Genomic DNA, 16,765 nt, shown 5'->3' with positions numbered 1-16,765 from the left:
ATCCCAGCTACTCAGGAAGCTGAAGCAGGAGAATCGCTTGAGCCCAGGAGGCAGAGGTTGAAGTGAGCCAAGATCACGCCATTGTACTCCAGCCTGGGCGACAGAGTGAGACTCCATCTCAAAAAATAAATAAATAAATAAAAATAAAATAAAGCGTTTGGGGTGAACTCACTGCCCACCAAGGGCTTCAGGTCTCAGGAGGTCCGACAGGCCCAGTCTTGGGCTTGTCCTGATTTGCCCAACTGTCCTGAGGGAGACTAAAGCAGGCAAAGGATCCAAGTGAATATCAGAAGTGAAACAATTTTAAAAAAATAACAGAAAAGAAACGGCAAAAGGGAACCAGGGAACTGAGAAAGAATTGGGTTGGTGGAGCTCACAGCCCAGAAATCTCAGTGAGGGGGCGTGGAGGGTGGCGAGCCCCACTCCTTCCTGTTTATTGTCCTGCTTTGCTCCTCCAGGGTTAAGTACGGTGTGCCTGCTTCAGGGTACACCCAGGAATCGCTAATGGGTGATAATGAGGGTGTCCCGCCCCAATACCTATACTTGTCAATAATTAACCATGATTTCCTAGGTTCTGGGAAGAGGTAGTCACACCTGGCTGCCCTGACTGGCTTAGCTCATGGGGCACCTCTGGCATAGCCATTCCAAGGTCTCTGTGTGCTTCCAGGCTATTCTAAGGATGGGTACCTCGCAAGGCATAAGGGAACTTGAGAACTAACCTTTACCCATGTCCCTGATCCTAGCCAGAGACAGACTCCCAGACTCAGCCAGAGGCTGATGCCGACCCCTTCCAGCTCTCACGGTAACCACAAGGCCCCTGTGTGCTTCCGTTGTGGAGGTCCCAGAGGGAGCTGTGCGGACAGACAACCTGAAGGGTCATCTTCCTCAAGCCACAGAGGCACAGAAGTCTAAAGATTGTGGGGAAGGATGGGGCCAAGGTGGGCTTGGGCTCCTTGGTGAGAGGGCCCAAGCAGCTAAGCAGGGGTGGAGGTTACCATAAACTTGTCCATCACCAGCCACAGTGCTTTGCCTGCCCTAGAGAGTCAGTATGACCAAGGCTTCCGTGCAGGGGTGTGATGGAACTGGCATTCCAGAGGGGGAAAACGTCTTCATTTAGTATTTGCCAATTTTGGTGGTGTAAATACTTCCACCAAGTCTGATTTCAAGTACCAATTGGTTTAACAATTGACTCACCAAATTCCTGAATATTTAACAAGCAGCTCTTTCTCCACTGCCCACCAAGACCCCTGCCCCCAGCGCTTATGCTGTACCTCTCCCAGCCCAGCATTCCACCTCCCTGTCCTTGCAAAATGCCCTTCTCTGGCCGCTGGAAAGCCTGAGACCTGAGGCCATGGAAGCTCCTGCGCTCCAGGGCCCTGGGCGGAGCTGGTCTGCTTCCCAGGTTGTCACACTGCTCCCCGAGGGGATGTGTGTGAAACGACTTTGCCAAAGTGAGCACCAAACCCACTCAAATGAGGTCCCAAGGGACCACCAATTTCTAGTCTAAGCGCAGCGGGGAGACTGGAATTCAATGTCTACCACTATGGTTTGAAAAGCCAGTTCAGAGCATTTAGCAGTCCCAGCTTGTCAGCTGACAAGCCACCCCGCCTCGCTCCTCCCTTGGTCGCATGCTAACCTCCTCACTCATTTCCACTTCCAGGGGACCAGATGTGCGGAGGTAATGAATACCAGGGAATCAGGAAACCACTGGGTCAGTTCTTTGAGTCACAGAACAGCACTCATCCCAGCAGCTGGGAAGCTATCTGCAAAAGCCCATCTGCAGAGGGGCCTCCTGGTCTTGCATGTGGCTGGGCCATTTCTCTGGATGCAGGGTTTTCATTATGCAGTCTTCTCAAAGAACCATCTGCTCTCAACACCTTCTCAGTGACTCCATTTCCCCCTCCTCTGGGCTCCTGGAATGCCACAATGGCCCCACCTTAGCCAGGCAGCTGTGATGAGAGGTGTTGACCCAGCTGCCTCTCCACTGGCTCACTGAATCATGTGGAAGGGGCTGGGGACAGCACAGTCTTGCAGTGCGGTTGGGGACCTGGGCTATCCAGAGGCAGGACTGTCCAAAGGCATTGAGTGATGCATGGCATAGGGAGCTGGAGAAGGACAGGCTCTTGGCCAGGAAAAACAGCCCCAGAGCCACAGGTGTGCCATTGAGTCTTCCTCCTCTCCCATCCTTAATCATTCCTGTTTGGTGACAGCACACAGCTAGGCCTGGAGCCCAGCAAAGAGCCCCTGAGTCCCAGAGGAAGTTGTTGTGGGGGCTGGAGACAATCACAAATGTCAAGTTTGCGAGCCCCAGACTCTGGTTCATAGCGAGAGGCAGACTTGTGAACAAACCACCAGAGCACACTGTAAAACACACTCAACCAGGAGTGGGTGCTCTTGCTAGGGACAGGCAGAAGGCTCCATGGAGCAACATTTGAATGCGGACATAAAAGTGGATTCCTTCAACAGCCCCTGCACAGCCCCAAGTCAGGCCTCCAGCCCTTGGACTCACAGATAGCCCCTGTAGACGCCTGGAGGTCCTCCGGTGCTACCCTTTACCCCTGCAGCAGAGGGGCACACAGCCAGAGCCCTCCAGGTCCTCACCACTGGCATTGCCAACATGGTGGACGTTTTCCCTCTCAGAATGAAAAGCGACTGAAATTTCCCCATGATCTTTCCACAAATGACCATGCGGGGAAGTGGGAAAGGAAGGGCTGCAGTGCCTGGGGCAGGGACCCTTGGAACAGTTTTTGGAAATGGAGAGGGGTAAATAGAGTGGAGACAACGCTCATGGAGTCCAGTATGAGGCCTACCCAAAATTGCTTGGCCACCCCTCTGCCTCTGAATCAGGGGTGATCAATGAAGGAAAATTACTGCAGCAATGGAGTCCATGTAAGATGATTGTGCACGTGTGTGTGTGTGTCCCCTCACTCACTTAAAAAAGACCATTTCTGTGCGTTCTTGATTCTGGGACCCTCCTCTGCCTCCCTCTCCAGGAAATCCCGTAGGATCCCATACCTGCTTTAGAATGTGTGTGAGACACTTCCCAGTGCCTGGCACGTGGTAGGAGCTCTGTACATGTAAACTCTTTTCCTGTGACCACTCAAAGTAGTCACTTGTGGGGGAGGCCAACAGGGGCTTTTCCGGTCTCAGAGCTGATGGGCATCCAGTCCCTGCCTCCCTCTTCCTTCTCTGGCTGATGACAAATACCTGAATGTCATCACATCCTCCGTGTCCTCATCTGTTATTCTGGAACACAGGCTGGGGAGGGTACAGGGTAGTCCCCCTTCAACAGAGACCAGCCTTTCTTGGGATGTGGGCTGACTGGTGTTGGTCCAAGGATGGATGCAGAGGGTGAGGCACCCATCCTGCTAGTCGGGCCGGATGCTAGCAGGAGGGCGGAGCGAGGAGGGGCGGAGCTTCCAGAACAAAGAAGAATGGGGAGCCCGGGGCCAGCCTAGGAATCAAAAAGGCTCTGCAGAGTGAGCGGGTCACAGCACTGCCTGCCTCTGCCCCAGCAGTCAGTCAGCCAGCGGCACCTGCTCCCTCCTGCTTGCCCAAGGCTGGGCAAGTCATCCCCGCTCTGCTTCGAGAGGCCCCGTTTTCCAGCGTGATTGCGCCGACACTGCTCTGTGGGTTTCTCTTCTTGGCGTGGGTTGCTGCTGAAGTTCCAGGGGAGAGCAGCAGGATGGCCGGGAGCGGAGCCAGGAGTGAGGAAGGCCGCCGGCAGCATGCCTTCGTCCCGGAACATTTTGATGGGGCCAATGTGGTCCCAAACCTCTGGCTGCACCGCTTTGAAATCATCAGCGACCTCAACCATTGGGACCATATCACCAAGCTCAGGTTCCTGAAAGAGTCCCTCAGAGGAGAGGCCCTGGACATCTACAATGGGCTCAGTCCCCAGGACCAGGGAGACTACGGGACTGTGAAAGAGACCCTCCTGAAGGCCTTTGGGGTCCCTGGGGCTGCCCCCAGCCACCTGCCCAAAGAGATCGTCTTTGCCAACAGCATGGGTAAGGGCTACTATCTCAAGGGGAAGATTGGTAAAGTGCCCGTGAGGTTCCTGGTGGACTCTGGGGCCCAGGTCTCTGTGGTCCACCCAAACTTGTGGGAGGAGGTCACCGATGGGGATCTGGACACTCTGCAGCCCTTTGAGAGCGTGGTAAAGGTGGCCAATGGTGCTGAAATGAAGATCCTGGGTGTCTGGGATACAGCAGTGTCCCTAGGCAAGCTGAAGCTGAAGGCACAGTTCCTAGTGGCCAATGCAAGTGCTGAGGAAGCCATCATCGGCACTGATGTGCTCCAGGACCACAACGCTGTCCTGGACTTTGAGCACCGCACATGCACCCTGAAAGGGAAGAAGTTCCGCCTTCTGCCTGTGGGAGGGTCCCTGGAAGATGAGTTTGACCTGGAGCTCATAGAGGAGGACCCCTCCTCAGAAGAAGGGCGGCAGGAGCTCTCCCACTGAGAAACCCCCTTTTCTCTAACCTCCTAAATATTGGTGGGAAGGCCCACCACTGTGTGTGTGTGGGGGGGGCGCATATCCTCAGGGGGATCACTGGGCTTGGCCAATCCGCTTATCAACTCTTGCTCTTCCCTCCTCTCTTCCTCCCTCTGCAGGGGCCTTAATTTGCCCCTGGCTGGGGAGGCTTCCACTGAACAGGCATAGGTGAGGGAGATCAGGCTGTCTTAGAGGGACAGGGTCCCCATGGTCATCAAGCTGCTATTGATGACAAAGACTCAAAGGCTAGAAGAGCTCCCAAGGAAGCTAGAAATGCTTGTCTTTGAAATAACTGTGGAACCCCTTTAGATCCCCTGAGGTATGGCTTGGTCACTCTCAGGTCCTCAAAGCCTGTCTCAGCTGGGCTGGGTCCTAGCTGCAGGGTCTTTGTGAGGGTCACAGTTGCTCTGAGACACCTCCTGAAGAGCCTTTCCACCTGTACAATGGTATTTTCTGTCTCTCATTTGCTTTGAAGCCCATTGTGCCTTGTGCCAATAATTCAATTGCTGCAAACACCAATAAAGATTGATTCATGGAAAAACCATGTAATGTGTTGATTGAGGATGAGAGGAATGTGAGAGGGAGTCAACATCAAAGACAAGGGAGATTCACGTGTCTACTGAGTGCCCAGCTGGAGGTGTAAGAACATATACACAGTGACAACACGTCTTGGATTTTCTAAGGCAGTCTCAGCATAAAATATTTTGACTTATTCCCTCCAGAATTACTCTCATTATTTTGAATCATCATAATTCCTCTACTTATTTCAATCTGTAGTATTTTACCATACACATTGCCCCATGCCCAAAAGCGACCCTAAAGTCTTATGTGAGATGTCTTGATTGGGGATTGGGAAATTATAGTTATGATAAACAAACAGGAAAGTGTCTGCTGGGCAAATAGGTTCTTACAGCTGTCCAGGAGAGAGAACTTGGAGGCAGAAAGCAGGGCCAGGAGACAAGTGTTAACCTGCGTGGGACAGCCCAAGGGTGTGCTGGAGGACGGGGGAGGCAGCGGCAATGCAGGGTCCTGGCAGTGGGAGGTCAGCTTCTTCCTGGAGGGACTTGCAACAGAGCCTGAAACTAGAGCGACCTGATGGAGAGGAGGATGTTCCCAGATCTGGAAATGGGGTGTGCATCTCTTTTAGGGATCTACCTCGTATTTGCTTCCAAATTTCTGTTTCTTTTTCTGGAATGCAGCAGGGCTGGGAATCTGAAACCCAAAGGGAGAAGCTGAGTGTACAGAAGTCTCCACAGAGGAGCCAATTTGTTCCAAAGCGCAGGCCTCCCCACCAAGCACACGGGGTGGGCCTCTTCTCAGGGGGGGTTGGCCTGTACCCTCCAACTTTGGGCCCAGGAAGATTGGCACAAGGTCAGAGACACGAGCATGCAGGGATCCTGGACCTCTTGATGGAGGCGTGAAGGACCATTTTCCATCCTCCAGGGTGGAATGAGCCTCTCGAAGTTCCTACCTGGACAGCTCCTGAGGGAGGACAGAAGGCAGGAGTGAAGCCCCTGGACTTTTTGAAGCTGATCTGAGCCAGGATCAGCCGCCCCTCCCTGGCCCCTTCTTCCCTCCGATTCCAGCTGTGATCCTACCGGGAACTGAGGCATGGCTCAGCCCCTAATCCCCGGGGTTTACCCAGGCCCCTTCCTTGGGCAGCCAAGCATCTTAACTGAAATTAGCTCCATCAGCCCCAGGGCATGTGGAGGGAAGGACAGATGTGGGATCAGGATGAAATCTCTTTCCAGAAAAGTGATGCTTAGAGAACTATGTGGGAGAACTGGAGAAGAGGGTGGGAGAACTGGAGAAGGTGATGGGGGAACTGGAGAAGGGGTGGCCTCTGGATGCCTCCCAGGTCCTGCATCCCCCTTCTCAAATGTAATTTTCAGCCCTGGTCTCTGTGGCCTAATGCATCCTGCTCTCTCATGGGCTGAGCCCTCTCCCGAGGGAACAATCCAGGTGGCACCTCCCTGTGACCTATTTTCCTCCAGGTCCTTTGGATCCCAGCCACGTGCTGGGTGGAAGGATGGAAGGAGGGAGGGTAAAGGGTCTGTAAGCGGGTGGGTGGGGAGCTGGGGAGGGGACTAAGGAATTGGTGGCCAGGCCAGAATTCCAGAGCAATACCCCAGCCTCCCTGCCCTTCCCCACACACCACAGGGAGCGGAGCCCTGTCCTGGGTGGTTGCGAATGGGATGCCGTGTCCCAGCAGCAGACACCTTCTTCCCCTGCTCTGAGTGAGGAGAGCCTGTCTGAGCCCCCAGGTCCCAGCTCTCAGCCAGTTTTCTCTCCTAGAGAAATGTGGGCCCCCTGAGAGGGCACAGTGAGGGGTGGGGTTTGTGACATCTGAAGCACGGCCCCCATGGAGGAAGGGACCATGTGGTGCTTCTTACTGGGAGACCCAAGTGAGCCTGAGACCGCTGCTGCATGGGTGTGAGAGTGATCACAGCTGCCGATGCGTCAACGTGGAACCCGGCTGCAGGACTGTGAGCAGCTGCTCTCTGGGAAGCCAGGTATCAAACAACAGAGAAGTCCGGGAGAGAAGCCAGACAAAGTGGGTAGTGGCCACACCACAGAGGGCTTGCTGCCTGGGTGAGGCGTTCACACCTGCCTCCCACAGTGAACCATGCGGGAGCAGGAAGATTCATCTGGCTTCTGGGTATAGGAAGGAGTAAAGCAGCAGCAAAGGCTCCGCTTGGACACCATGGCAGTCCTTAGACTTAGGGTCTGCATTTGTGATGATGGAAAGGAGGATGCAGGATCAATGTGAAGGTTTAGCTTTGGGAGCACATGATAATCACCAGAGAAGACCAATGAACATCAATTCCTCCAATAGTCCCAAAGTACAGCAGGCTTGGGAACCCGTGGTCTAAATTCCAGTGGCTTCTACCCCTGTGCCACCCAAAGGGTGATCCATGAACCAGCAGGAAGGCGACCTCAGCATCACCTGGGAGCCTGTTGAGAATACAGACTCTCCATCCCACCCAGACCTGCGCCACAATCTGCAGTGAACAAGATCCCCGAGTGATTCTAGGGGACATAAGAGTTTGAAAAGCCCTGGCCTAGAACATTCTAAAACCTCTAGTTAAGGGGCCCCTACAAGCTGCCTTCTTCTCTAATAATGGCCACCACAAACTGAATGCATGCCAGTTCCCCAGACCACGCTAGATAATTCTTTATGCTTTATCCAGCAAACCTTTAAGTCTTAATTTCAGACTAACAGGAAAGTTGCAAGAGCAGTACAAAGAATTTCCATATGTTTCACCCAGTTTCCCCAAATATTGACATTGTACCAATTAACTTCATCATCTCTCTCATTCTCATTCTTTTTCTCTCTATCTACATGTATAGGAACCTTTGAAAATTGCAAATATGATGCTCTTTTATCTCTAAATACTTCAATGTATATTTCTTAGGAGAAAACAACAACAAGGGCATTCTCTTTTTTTTTTTTTTATACTTTAAGTTCTAGGGTACATGTACACAACGTGCAGGTTTGTTACATATGTATACATGTGCCATGTTGGTGTGCTGCACCCATTAACTCATCATTTACATTAGGTATATCTCCTAATGCTATCCCTCCCCGCTCTCCCCACCACAATAGGACCCGGTGTGTGATGCTCCCCTTTCTGTGTCCAAGTGATCTCATTGTTCAATTCCCACCTATGAGAGAGAACATGCAGTATTTGGTTTTCTGTTCTTGCGATAATTTGCTGAGAATGATGGTTTCCAGCTGCATCCATGTCCCTACAAAGGACATGAATTCATCCTTTTTTATGGCTGCATAGTATTCCATGGTGTATATGTGCCACATTTTCTTAATCCAGTCTGTACCGGATGGACATTTGGGTTGATTCCAAGTCTTTGCTATTGTGAATAGTGCTGCAATAAACACATGTGTGCATGTGTCTTTATAGCAGCATGACTTATAATCTTTTGGGTATATACCCAGTAATGGGATGACTGGGTCAAATGGTATTTCTATTTCTAGATCCTTGAGGAATCGCCACACTATCTTCCACAATGGTTGAACTAGTTTACAGTCCCACCAACAGTGTAAAACTGTTCCTATTTCTCCACATCCTCTCCAGCACCTGCTGTTTCCTGATTTTTTAATGATTGCCATTCTAACTGGTGTGAGATCGTATCTCATTGTGGTTTTGATTTGCATTTCTCTGATGGCAAGTGATGATGAGCATTTTTTCATGTGTCTGTTGGCTGTATGAATGTCTTCTTTTGAGAAATGCCTGTTCATATCCTTTGCCCACTTTTTGATGGGGTTGTTTGTTTTTTTCTTGTAAATTTGATTGAGTTCTTTATAGGTTCTGCATATTAGCCCTTTGTCAGATTAGTAGATTGCAAAAATTTTCTCCCATTCTGTAGGTTACCTGTTCACTCTGACGGTAGTTTCTTTTGCTGTGCAGAAGCTCTTTAGTTTAATTAGATCCCCTTTGTCAATTTTGGCTTTTGTTGCCATTGCTTTTGGTGTTTTAGACATGAAGTCCTTGCTCATGCCTATGTCCTGAATGGTATTGCCTAGGTTTTCTTCTAGGGTTTTTATGGTTTTAGGTCTAACATTTAAGTCTCTAATCCATCTTGAATTAATTTTCGAATAAGGAGTAAGGAAAGGATCCAGTTTCAGCTTTCCACTTATGGCTAGCCAATTTTCCCAGCACCATTTATTAAATAGGGAATCCTTTCCCTATTTCTTGTTTTTGTCAGCTTTGTCAAAGATCAGATGGCTGTAGATGTGTTGTATTATTTCTGAGGCCTCTGTTCTGTTCCATTGGTCTATATCTCTGTTTTGGTGCCAGTACCATGCTGTTTTGGTTACTGTAGCCTTGTCGTATAGTTTGAAGTCAGGTAGCATGATGCCTCCAGCTTTGTTCTTTTGGCTTAGGATTTTCTTGGCAATGCGGGGTCTTTTTTGGTTCCATATGAACTTTAAAGTAGTTTTTTCCAATTCTGTGAAGAAAGTTATTAGTAGCTTAATGGGGATGGCATTGAATCTATAAATTACCTTGAGCAGTATGGCCATTTTCACAATATTGATTCTTCCTATCCATGAGCATGGTATGTTCTTCCATTTGTTTGTGTCTTCTTTTATTTCACTGAGCAGTGGTTTGTAGTTCTCCTTGAAGAGGTCCTTTACATCCCTTGTAAGTTGGATTCTTTTGTAGTTTATTCTCTTTGAAGCTATTGTGAATGGGAGTTCATTCATGATTTGGTTCTCTGTTTGTTACTGGTGTATAAGAATGCTTGTGATTTTTGCACATTGATTTTGTATCCTGAGACTTTGCTGAAGTTGCTTATCAGCTTAAGGAGATTTTGGGCTGAGACAATGGGGTTTTCTAAATATACAATCATGTCATCTGCAAACAGGGACAATTTGACTTCTTCTTTTCCTAACTGAATACCCTTGATTTCTTTCTCTTGCCTGATTGCCCTAGCCAGAACTTCCAACACTATGTTGAATAGGAGTGGTGAGAGAGGGCATCCCTGTCTTGTGCCAGTTTTCAAAGGGAATGCTTCCAGTTTTTGCCAATTCAGTATGATATTGGCTGTGGGTTTGTCATAAATAGCTCTTATTATTTTGAGATACGTTCCATCAATATCAAATTTATTGAGAGTTTTTAGTATAAAGGGCTGTTGAATTTTGTCAAAGGCCTTTTCTGCATCTATTGAGATAATCATGTGGTTTTTGTCTTTGGTTCTGTTTATATGCTGGATTACGTTTATTGATTTGCATATGTTGAACCAGCCTTGCATCCCAGGGATGAAGCCCACTTGATCATGGTGGATAAGCTTTTTGATGTGCTGCTGGATTCGGTTTGCCAGTATTTTGTTGAGGATTTTTGCATCGATGTTCATCAGGGATATTGGTCTAAAATTCTCTTTTTTGGTTGTATCTCTGTCAGGCTTTGGTATCAGGATGATGTTGTCCTTGTAAACTGAGTTAGGGAGGATTCCCTCTTTTTATATTGATTGGAATAGTTTCAGAAGGAATGGTACCAACTCCTCCTTGTACCTCTGGTAGAATTTGGCTGTGAATCCGTCTGGTCCTGGACTTTTTTTGTTTGGTAGGCTATTAATTATTGCTTCAATTTCAGAGCCTGCTATTGGTCTATTCAGGGATTCAACTTCTTCCTGGTTTAGTCTTGGGAGAGTGTAAGTGTCCAGGAAATTATCCATTTCTTCTAGGTTTTCTAGTTTATTTGCAGAGAGGTGTTTATAGTATTCTCTGATGGTAGTTTGTATTTCTGTGGGGTCAGTGGTGATATCCCCTTTATCATTTTTTATTGTGTCTATTTGATTCTTCTCTCTTTTCTTCTTTATTAGTCCTGCTAGCGGTCTGTCAATTTTGTTGATCTTTTCAAAAAACCAGCTCCTGGATTCATTGATTTTTGGAGGGTTTTTTGTGTCTCTATTCTGCTCTGATCTTAGTTATTTCTTGCCTTCTGCTAGCTTTTGAATGTGTTTGCTCTTGCTTCTCTAATTCTTTTAATTGTGATGTTAGGCTGTGAATTTTAGATCTTTCCTACTTTCTCTTGTGGGCATTTAGTGCTATAAATTTCCCTCTACACACTGCTTTAAATGTGTCCCAGAGATTCTGGTATATTATATCTTTGTTCTCACTGGTTTCAAAGAACATCTTTATTTCTGCCTTCATTTCATTATGTACCCAGTAGTCATTCAGGAGCAGGTTGTTCAGTTTCCATGTGGTTGAGCAGTTTTGATTGAGTTTCTTAGTCCTGAGTTCTAGTTTAATTGCACTGTGGTCTGAGAGACAGTTTGTTATAATTTCTGTTCTTTTATATTTGCTGAGGAGTGCTTTACTTTCAACTATGTGGTCAATTTTGGAATAAGTGTGATGCGGTCCTGAGAAGAATGTATATTCTGTTGATTTGGGGTGGAGAGTTCTGTAGATGTCTATTAGGCCCGCTTGGTGCAGAGTTGAATTCAATTCCTGGATATCCTTGTTAACTTTCTGTCTCGTTGATCTGTCTAATGTTGACAGTGGGGTGTTAAAGTCTCCAATTATTATTGTGTGGGAGTCAAAGTGTCTTTGTAAGTCTCTAAGGACTTGCTTTATGAATCTGGGTGCTCCTGTATCGGGTGCATATATATTTAGGATAGTTAGCTCTTCCTGATGAATTGATCCCTTTATCATCATGTAATGGCCTTCTTTGTCTCTTTTGATCTTTGATGGTTTAAAGTCTGTTTTATCAGAGGCTAGGGTTGCAACCCCTACTTTTTTTTGTTTTCTGTTTGCACGGTAGATCTTCCTCCATCCCTTTATTTTGAGCCTATGTGTGTCTCTGCATGTGAGATGGGTCTCCTGAATACAGCACACTGATGGGTCTTGACTCTTTGTCCAATTTGCTAGTCTGTGTCTTTTAATTGGACCATTTAGTCCATTTACATTTAAGGTTAATATTGTTATGTGTGAACTTAATCCTGTCATTATGATATTAGCTGGTTATTTTGCTCGCTAGTTGATGCAGTTTCTTCCTAGCATCCATGGACTTTACATTTTGACATGTTTTTGCAATGGCTGGTACCTGTTGTTCCTTTCCATGTTTAGTGCTTCCTTCAGGATCTCTTGTAGGGCAGGCCTGGTGGTGACAAAATCTGTGAAATTTAGTTTGGCTGGATATGAAATTCTGGGTTGAAAATTCTTTTCTTTAAGAATGTTGAATATTGGCCCCCACTCTCTTCTGGCTTGGAGAGTTTCTGCTGAGAGATCTGCTGTTATGGGCTTCCCTTTGTGTGTAACCCGACCTTTCTCTCTGGCTGCCCTTAACATCTTTTCCTTCATTTCAACTTTGGTGAATCTGACAATTATGTGTCTTGGAGTTGTTCTTCTTGAGGAGTATCTTTGTGGCGTTCTCTGTATTTTCTGAATTTGAATGTTGGCCTGCCTTACTAGGTTGGGGAAATTCTCCTGGATGATATCCTGCAGAGTGTTTTCCAACTTGGTTCCATTTTCCCCGTCACTTTCAGGCACACCAATTAGACGTAGATTTGGTCTTTTCACATAATCCCATATTTCTTGGAGGCTTTGTTCATTTCTTTTTACTCTTTTTTCTCCACACTTCTATTCTTGCTTCATTTCATTCATTTGATCTTCAATTGCTGATACTCTTTCTTCCAGCTGATCGAGTCAGTTACTGAAGCTTGTGCATTTGTCACATATTTCTCGTGTTATGGTTTTCATCTCTATCAGTTCTTTTAAGGTCTTCTCTGCATTGATTATTCTAGTTATCCATTCATCCATTCTTTTTTCAAGGTTTTTAGTTTCTTTGCGCTGGTTACATAGTTCCTCCTTTAGCTCTGAGAAGTTTGATCCACTGAAGCCTTCTTCTCTCAACTTGTCAAAGTCATTCTCCATCTAGCTTTGTTCCATTGCTGGCAATGAGCTGCATTCCTTTGGCGAGGGAGATGAGCTCTGATTTTTGAATTTCCAGCTTTTCTGCACTGCTTTTTCCCCATCTTTGTGGTTGTATCTACCTTTGGTCTTTGATGATGGTGATGTACAGATGGGGTTTTGGTGTGCATGTCCTTTCTGTTTGTTAGTTTTCCTTCTAACAGTCAGGACCCTCAGCTGTAGGTCTGTTGGAGTTTGCTTGAGGTCCACTCCAGACCCTGTTTGCCTGGGTATCAGCAGTGGAGGCTGCAGAAGATAGAATATTGCTGAACAGCGAGTGTTGCTGTCTGATTCTCACTCTGGAAGCCTCGTCTCAGGTGTGTACCCTGCCGTGTGAGGTGTGAGGTGTTGGTCTGCACCTAGTGGGGGATGTCTCCAGTTAGGCTACTCAGGAGTCAGGGACCCACTTGAGCAGGCAGTCTGTCCATTCTCAGGATCTCAACCTCCGTGCTGGGAGATCCACTGCTTTCTTCAAAACTATCAGACAGGGGCATTTACCTCTGCTGAGATTTCTGCTGCTTTTTGTTTAGCTATGCCCTGTCCCCAGAGGAGGAGTCTACAGAGGCAGGCCAGCCTCCTTGAGCTGCGGTGGGCTCCACCCAATTTGAGCTTCCTGGTGGCTTTGTTTACCCTCTTAAGCCTCAGCAATGGTGGGCGCCCCTCTCCCAGCCTCGCTGCCACCTTGCAGTTAGATCTCAGACCACTGTGCTAGCAATAAGGGAGGCTCCGTGGGTGTGGGACCCTCTGGGCCAGGTGTGGGATATAATCTCCTGGTGTGCCGTTTGCTAAGACCCTTGGTAAAGTGCAGTATTAGGGTGGGAGTTACCCAATTTTCCAGGTGTTGTGTGTCTCAGTTTCCCTTGGCTAGGAAAAGGGATTCCCTTCCCCCTTGTGCTTCCCAGGTGAGGCGATGCCTCGCCCTGCTTCAGCTCTTGCTGGTCGGGCTGCACCAGCTGACCAGCACCGATTGTCCGGCACTCACCAGTGAAATGAACCTGGTACCTCAGTTGAAAATGCAGAAATCACCCATCTTCTGTGTCACTCACGCTGGGAGCAGGAGGCTGGAGCTGTTCTTATTTGGTCATCTTGGGCGTGCCCCCACATCAGATTTCTTGACAGAAACACTTTTGTCAGGAGGCCGCTGAAGAGTGCTGCACCATAGTTAGGAAGGCGTGGATTCAGCAAACAGGGGGCATTCTCTTATATAACCATGATGCAGTTATCAAAATCAGGAAGTTCACTGATAAACTACCACTATCACCTGATCTTCAGACCTGACTCCAATGTTTCCAATTATCCCAACAAGAACATTGTTGGCCCCCGAATTATTTTCTGGTCCAGGACCGAATTCAGCTACATATTGCCTTTAGTCGCCGTGTCTCTTTCATTTCCTTTCATCTGAATAATTCCTCTGTCTTTGTTTTCATGACCCTGACAGTTTTGAGGACACCTGGCCAGTTATTCTGTAGAATGTTCCTCAGTTGGGCAGAACCTGATGTTCAGTTGTGGTGAGATTCGGGCTGTGTGTTTCGGGCAGGCATACCCAGAAGTGATGGTGTGTCCTCAGCACATCGTGTCAGGAGGCACAGGGTGCCGGTTTGTTTCATCACTTGGTCAAAGTGCTGTTTGCCAGGTTTCTACTCCATAAATAGCTATTTTACCCCCGTCATGAGTAAGTGTCTTGTGGGGAGACACTCTGAAGCCATATAAATATCCTGTTTCTCATAAGACTATCACCACTAGACTCAGCACCCATTGATGGTCCTTGCCTGAATTGTCACTGTGATGTTACCAAATTACCAAATGATGGTGATTTTCTAATCTCCTCCTCCTCCTCCTCCTCCTCCTCCTCCTTCTTATTCCTCTTCCTCTCCCTCTTCTCCTTCTTTCTTCTTTCTTCTTCACAGAGTCTTGCTTTTTTGCCCTAGCTGGTCTCAAACTCCTGGGCTCAAGTGATCCTCCTGACTCAGCCTCCAAAGTAGCTGGGCTTACAGGACTAATTCTATCCTTCTATACCTATTAGCTGGCCCTCAACTCTACAGGAGAGCTTTCCCTACTCATTTATTGGTTGATTTATACCATGTGGACTTAGAGATTTTTATTTTTCTATGAGTTATACTCATTTACAATCATTATTTATTTGGATGCTGAAATTCTTTTAGATTTGGCCATGGGAGCAGCTTCACATTGGCTTCTGTCTCCTTGGGACGTGTCCCCATCATCATCAGGGCCCTTCCTTATTTTCTGGCACAAGATGTTCCAGGCAGGCCGGGCGTGGTGGCTCATGCCTATAATCCCAGCACTTTGGGAGGCTGAGGCAGGTGGATCACTTGAGGTCAGGAGTTTGAGACCAGCCTGGCCAACATGGTGAAACCCCATCTCTACTAAAACTACAAAAATTAGCCAAGTGTGGTGGTGCACACCTGTAATCCCAGCTACTTGTGAGGCTGAGGCAGGAGAATCACTTGAACCTGGGAGGTCGAGGTTGCAGTGAGCCAAGATCGTGCCACTGCATTCCAGCCTGCTGACAGAGTGAGACTCTGTCTCAAGAAAAAAAAAAAAAAAAAGATGTTCCAGGCTCATCTTGTCCCTTCCCTGTACCAGCCCTGGGATCAGCCATTTCTCCAGGAGCCCTGGCTCCTTTGAGTAGGGTCAGATATTCAGAAACAAGGATCTGGGTGTCAGGTGTGTGTGCTTCTTGCTACCGGCATGTCATCACTCCTAGGACCTCTCAGTGATCAGAGCTAAGAAGAAAACCATAGAGTACACTTCTCTATATTTCTTTTTTTTTTTTCTGAGATGGAGTCTCTCTCTGTCACCCAGGCTGGAATGCAGTGGCGCGATCTCAGCTCGCTGCAAGCTCTGCCTCCTGGGTTCACGCCATTCTCCTGCCTCAACCTCCCGAGTAGCTGGGACTACAGGCGCCCGTCACCTCGCCCGGCTAGTTTTTGTATTTTTAGTAGAGACGGGGTTTCACCGTGTTAGCCAGGATGGTCTCGATCTCCTGACCTCGTGATCCGCCCCTTGGCCTCCCAAAGTACTGGGATTACAGGCGTGAGCCACCGCACCCGGCCCACTTCTCTATATTTCTATCTCTTCCTCTCTATATATATATTAAAATAGGAGTTCATGCTGATACTTCCAATGCCAACCCCATACTCTAGGGCTTAGTCTAAGCTTCCCCTTTATTTATTATTTCTCATGTCACACGGCTAATGTGCCGATGTAACAAGATGTGAGGGTGGCACATCACACACGCTCTTGCAAACACCCAATCATCACGCTTACAAGCTGCAAAAGGATCGTAACCTTCCCCTTGAGATTTGCAACTTCTTTCTCTAATAATGAGACACCTGGCTCCAGGTTACTTATTTGCCCGGTTCTAAAATACCCAGAAAGTAGTTTCCGAATTGCTAACCCATGCACCTATGAAAAAGAAGCCTGGGAGCCACCAGTCATTCAGGTCACCCACCCAGTGCCAGGCGTGGGTGGCCCTTGGCAGCAAATGAGAAAGACAAGTGAGGAAGCCGAGTGCCGCCAGTGGCGGGAGACTGGAGGCCTCCCAAGTGTACAGGGATTGCCTCGAGGACCAGTGCGAAGGTGTGTCCTTATCTGAGAACACGATGTGTCCATCAGGAGGGCAGCTGGAGTTACAGACTGAAGGCCATGAGTCCTGCCCTTGTGGCCATGCGAGGGAAGGGCCAGCCTCCATGCTCCAGGGAGGTGACCTGGTCCGCCCACCTGGTCCTCTACCACTGAGGAGATACTGGGGCAGCTGTCAGAACTGACGCCACCCCACGTTCCAGGCCCATCAGTCACTGCTCCTGTACTGACTC

At 48.1% G+C, this 16,765-nt stretch overlaps 1 protein-coding gene and 1 non-coding gene across 2 annotated transcripts; one reads left to right on the top strand and one right to left on the bottom strand.

The window, feature by feature from the left end:
• Positions 1-2,878: 2,878 nt before the first annotated feature.
• ASPRV1 (aspartic peptidase retroviral like 1) lies at positions 2,879-5,039 on the top strand. Its single transcript, XM_010361889.2, has one exon. The coding sequence runs from the start codon at positions 3,686-3,688 to the stop codon at positions 4,463-4,465; it is 780 nt and encodes a 259-aa protein (XP_010360191.1). The 5' UTR covers positions 2,879-3,685; the 3' UTR covers positions 4,466-5,039.
• An 11,092-nt stretch (positions 5,040-16,131) lies between these two features.
• LOC115894463 lies at positions 16,132-16,232 on the bottom strand. Its single transcript, XR_004054581.1, has one exon. It is a non-coding gene; the product is annotated as a small nucleolar RNA U13 (small nucleolar RNA).
• Positions 16,233-16,765: the final 533 nt, after the last annotated feature.

Source organism: Rhinopithecus roxellana, chromosome 17 (assembly GCF_007565055.1).
Source record: "Rhinopithecus roxellana isolate Shanxi Qingling chromosome 17, ASM756505v1, whole genome shotgun sequence".
NCBI classification, from domain to species: Eukaryota; Metazoa; Chordata; class Mammalia; order Primates; family Cercopithecidae; genus Rhinopithecus; species Rhinopithecus roxellana.
The sequence above is the reverse complement of the archived record's forward strand: the minus strand, read 5'-3'. Positions and strand labels throughout refer to the sequence as shown.

Excerpts from the sequence above, each read along its gene's own strand:
- ASPRV1 (XM_010361889.2), top strand. The coding sequence starts at position 3,686 with ATGGCCGGGAGCGGAGCCAGGAGTGAGGAAGGCCGCCGGCAGCATGCC.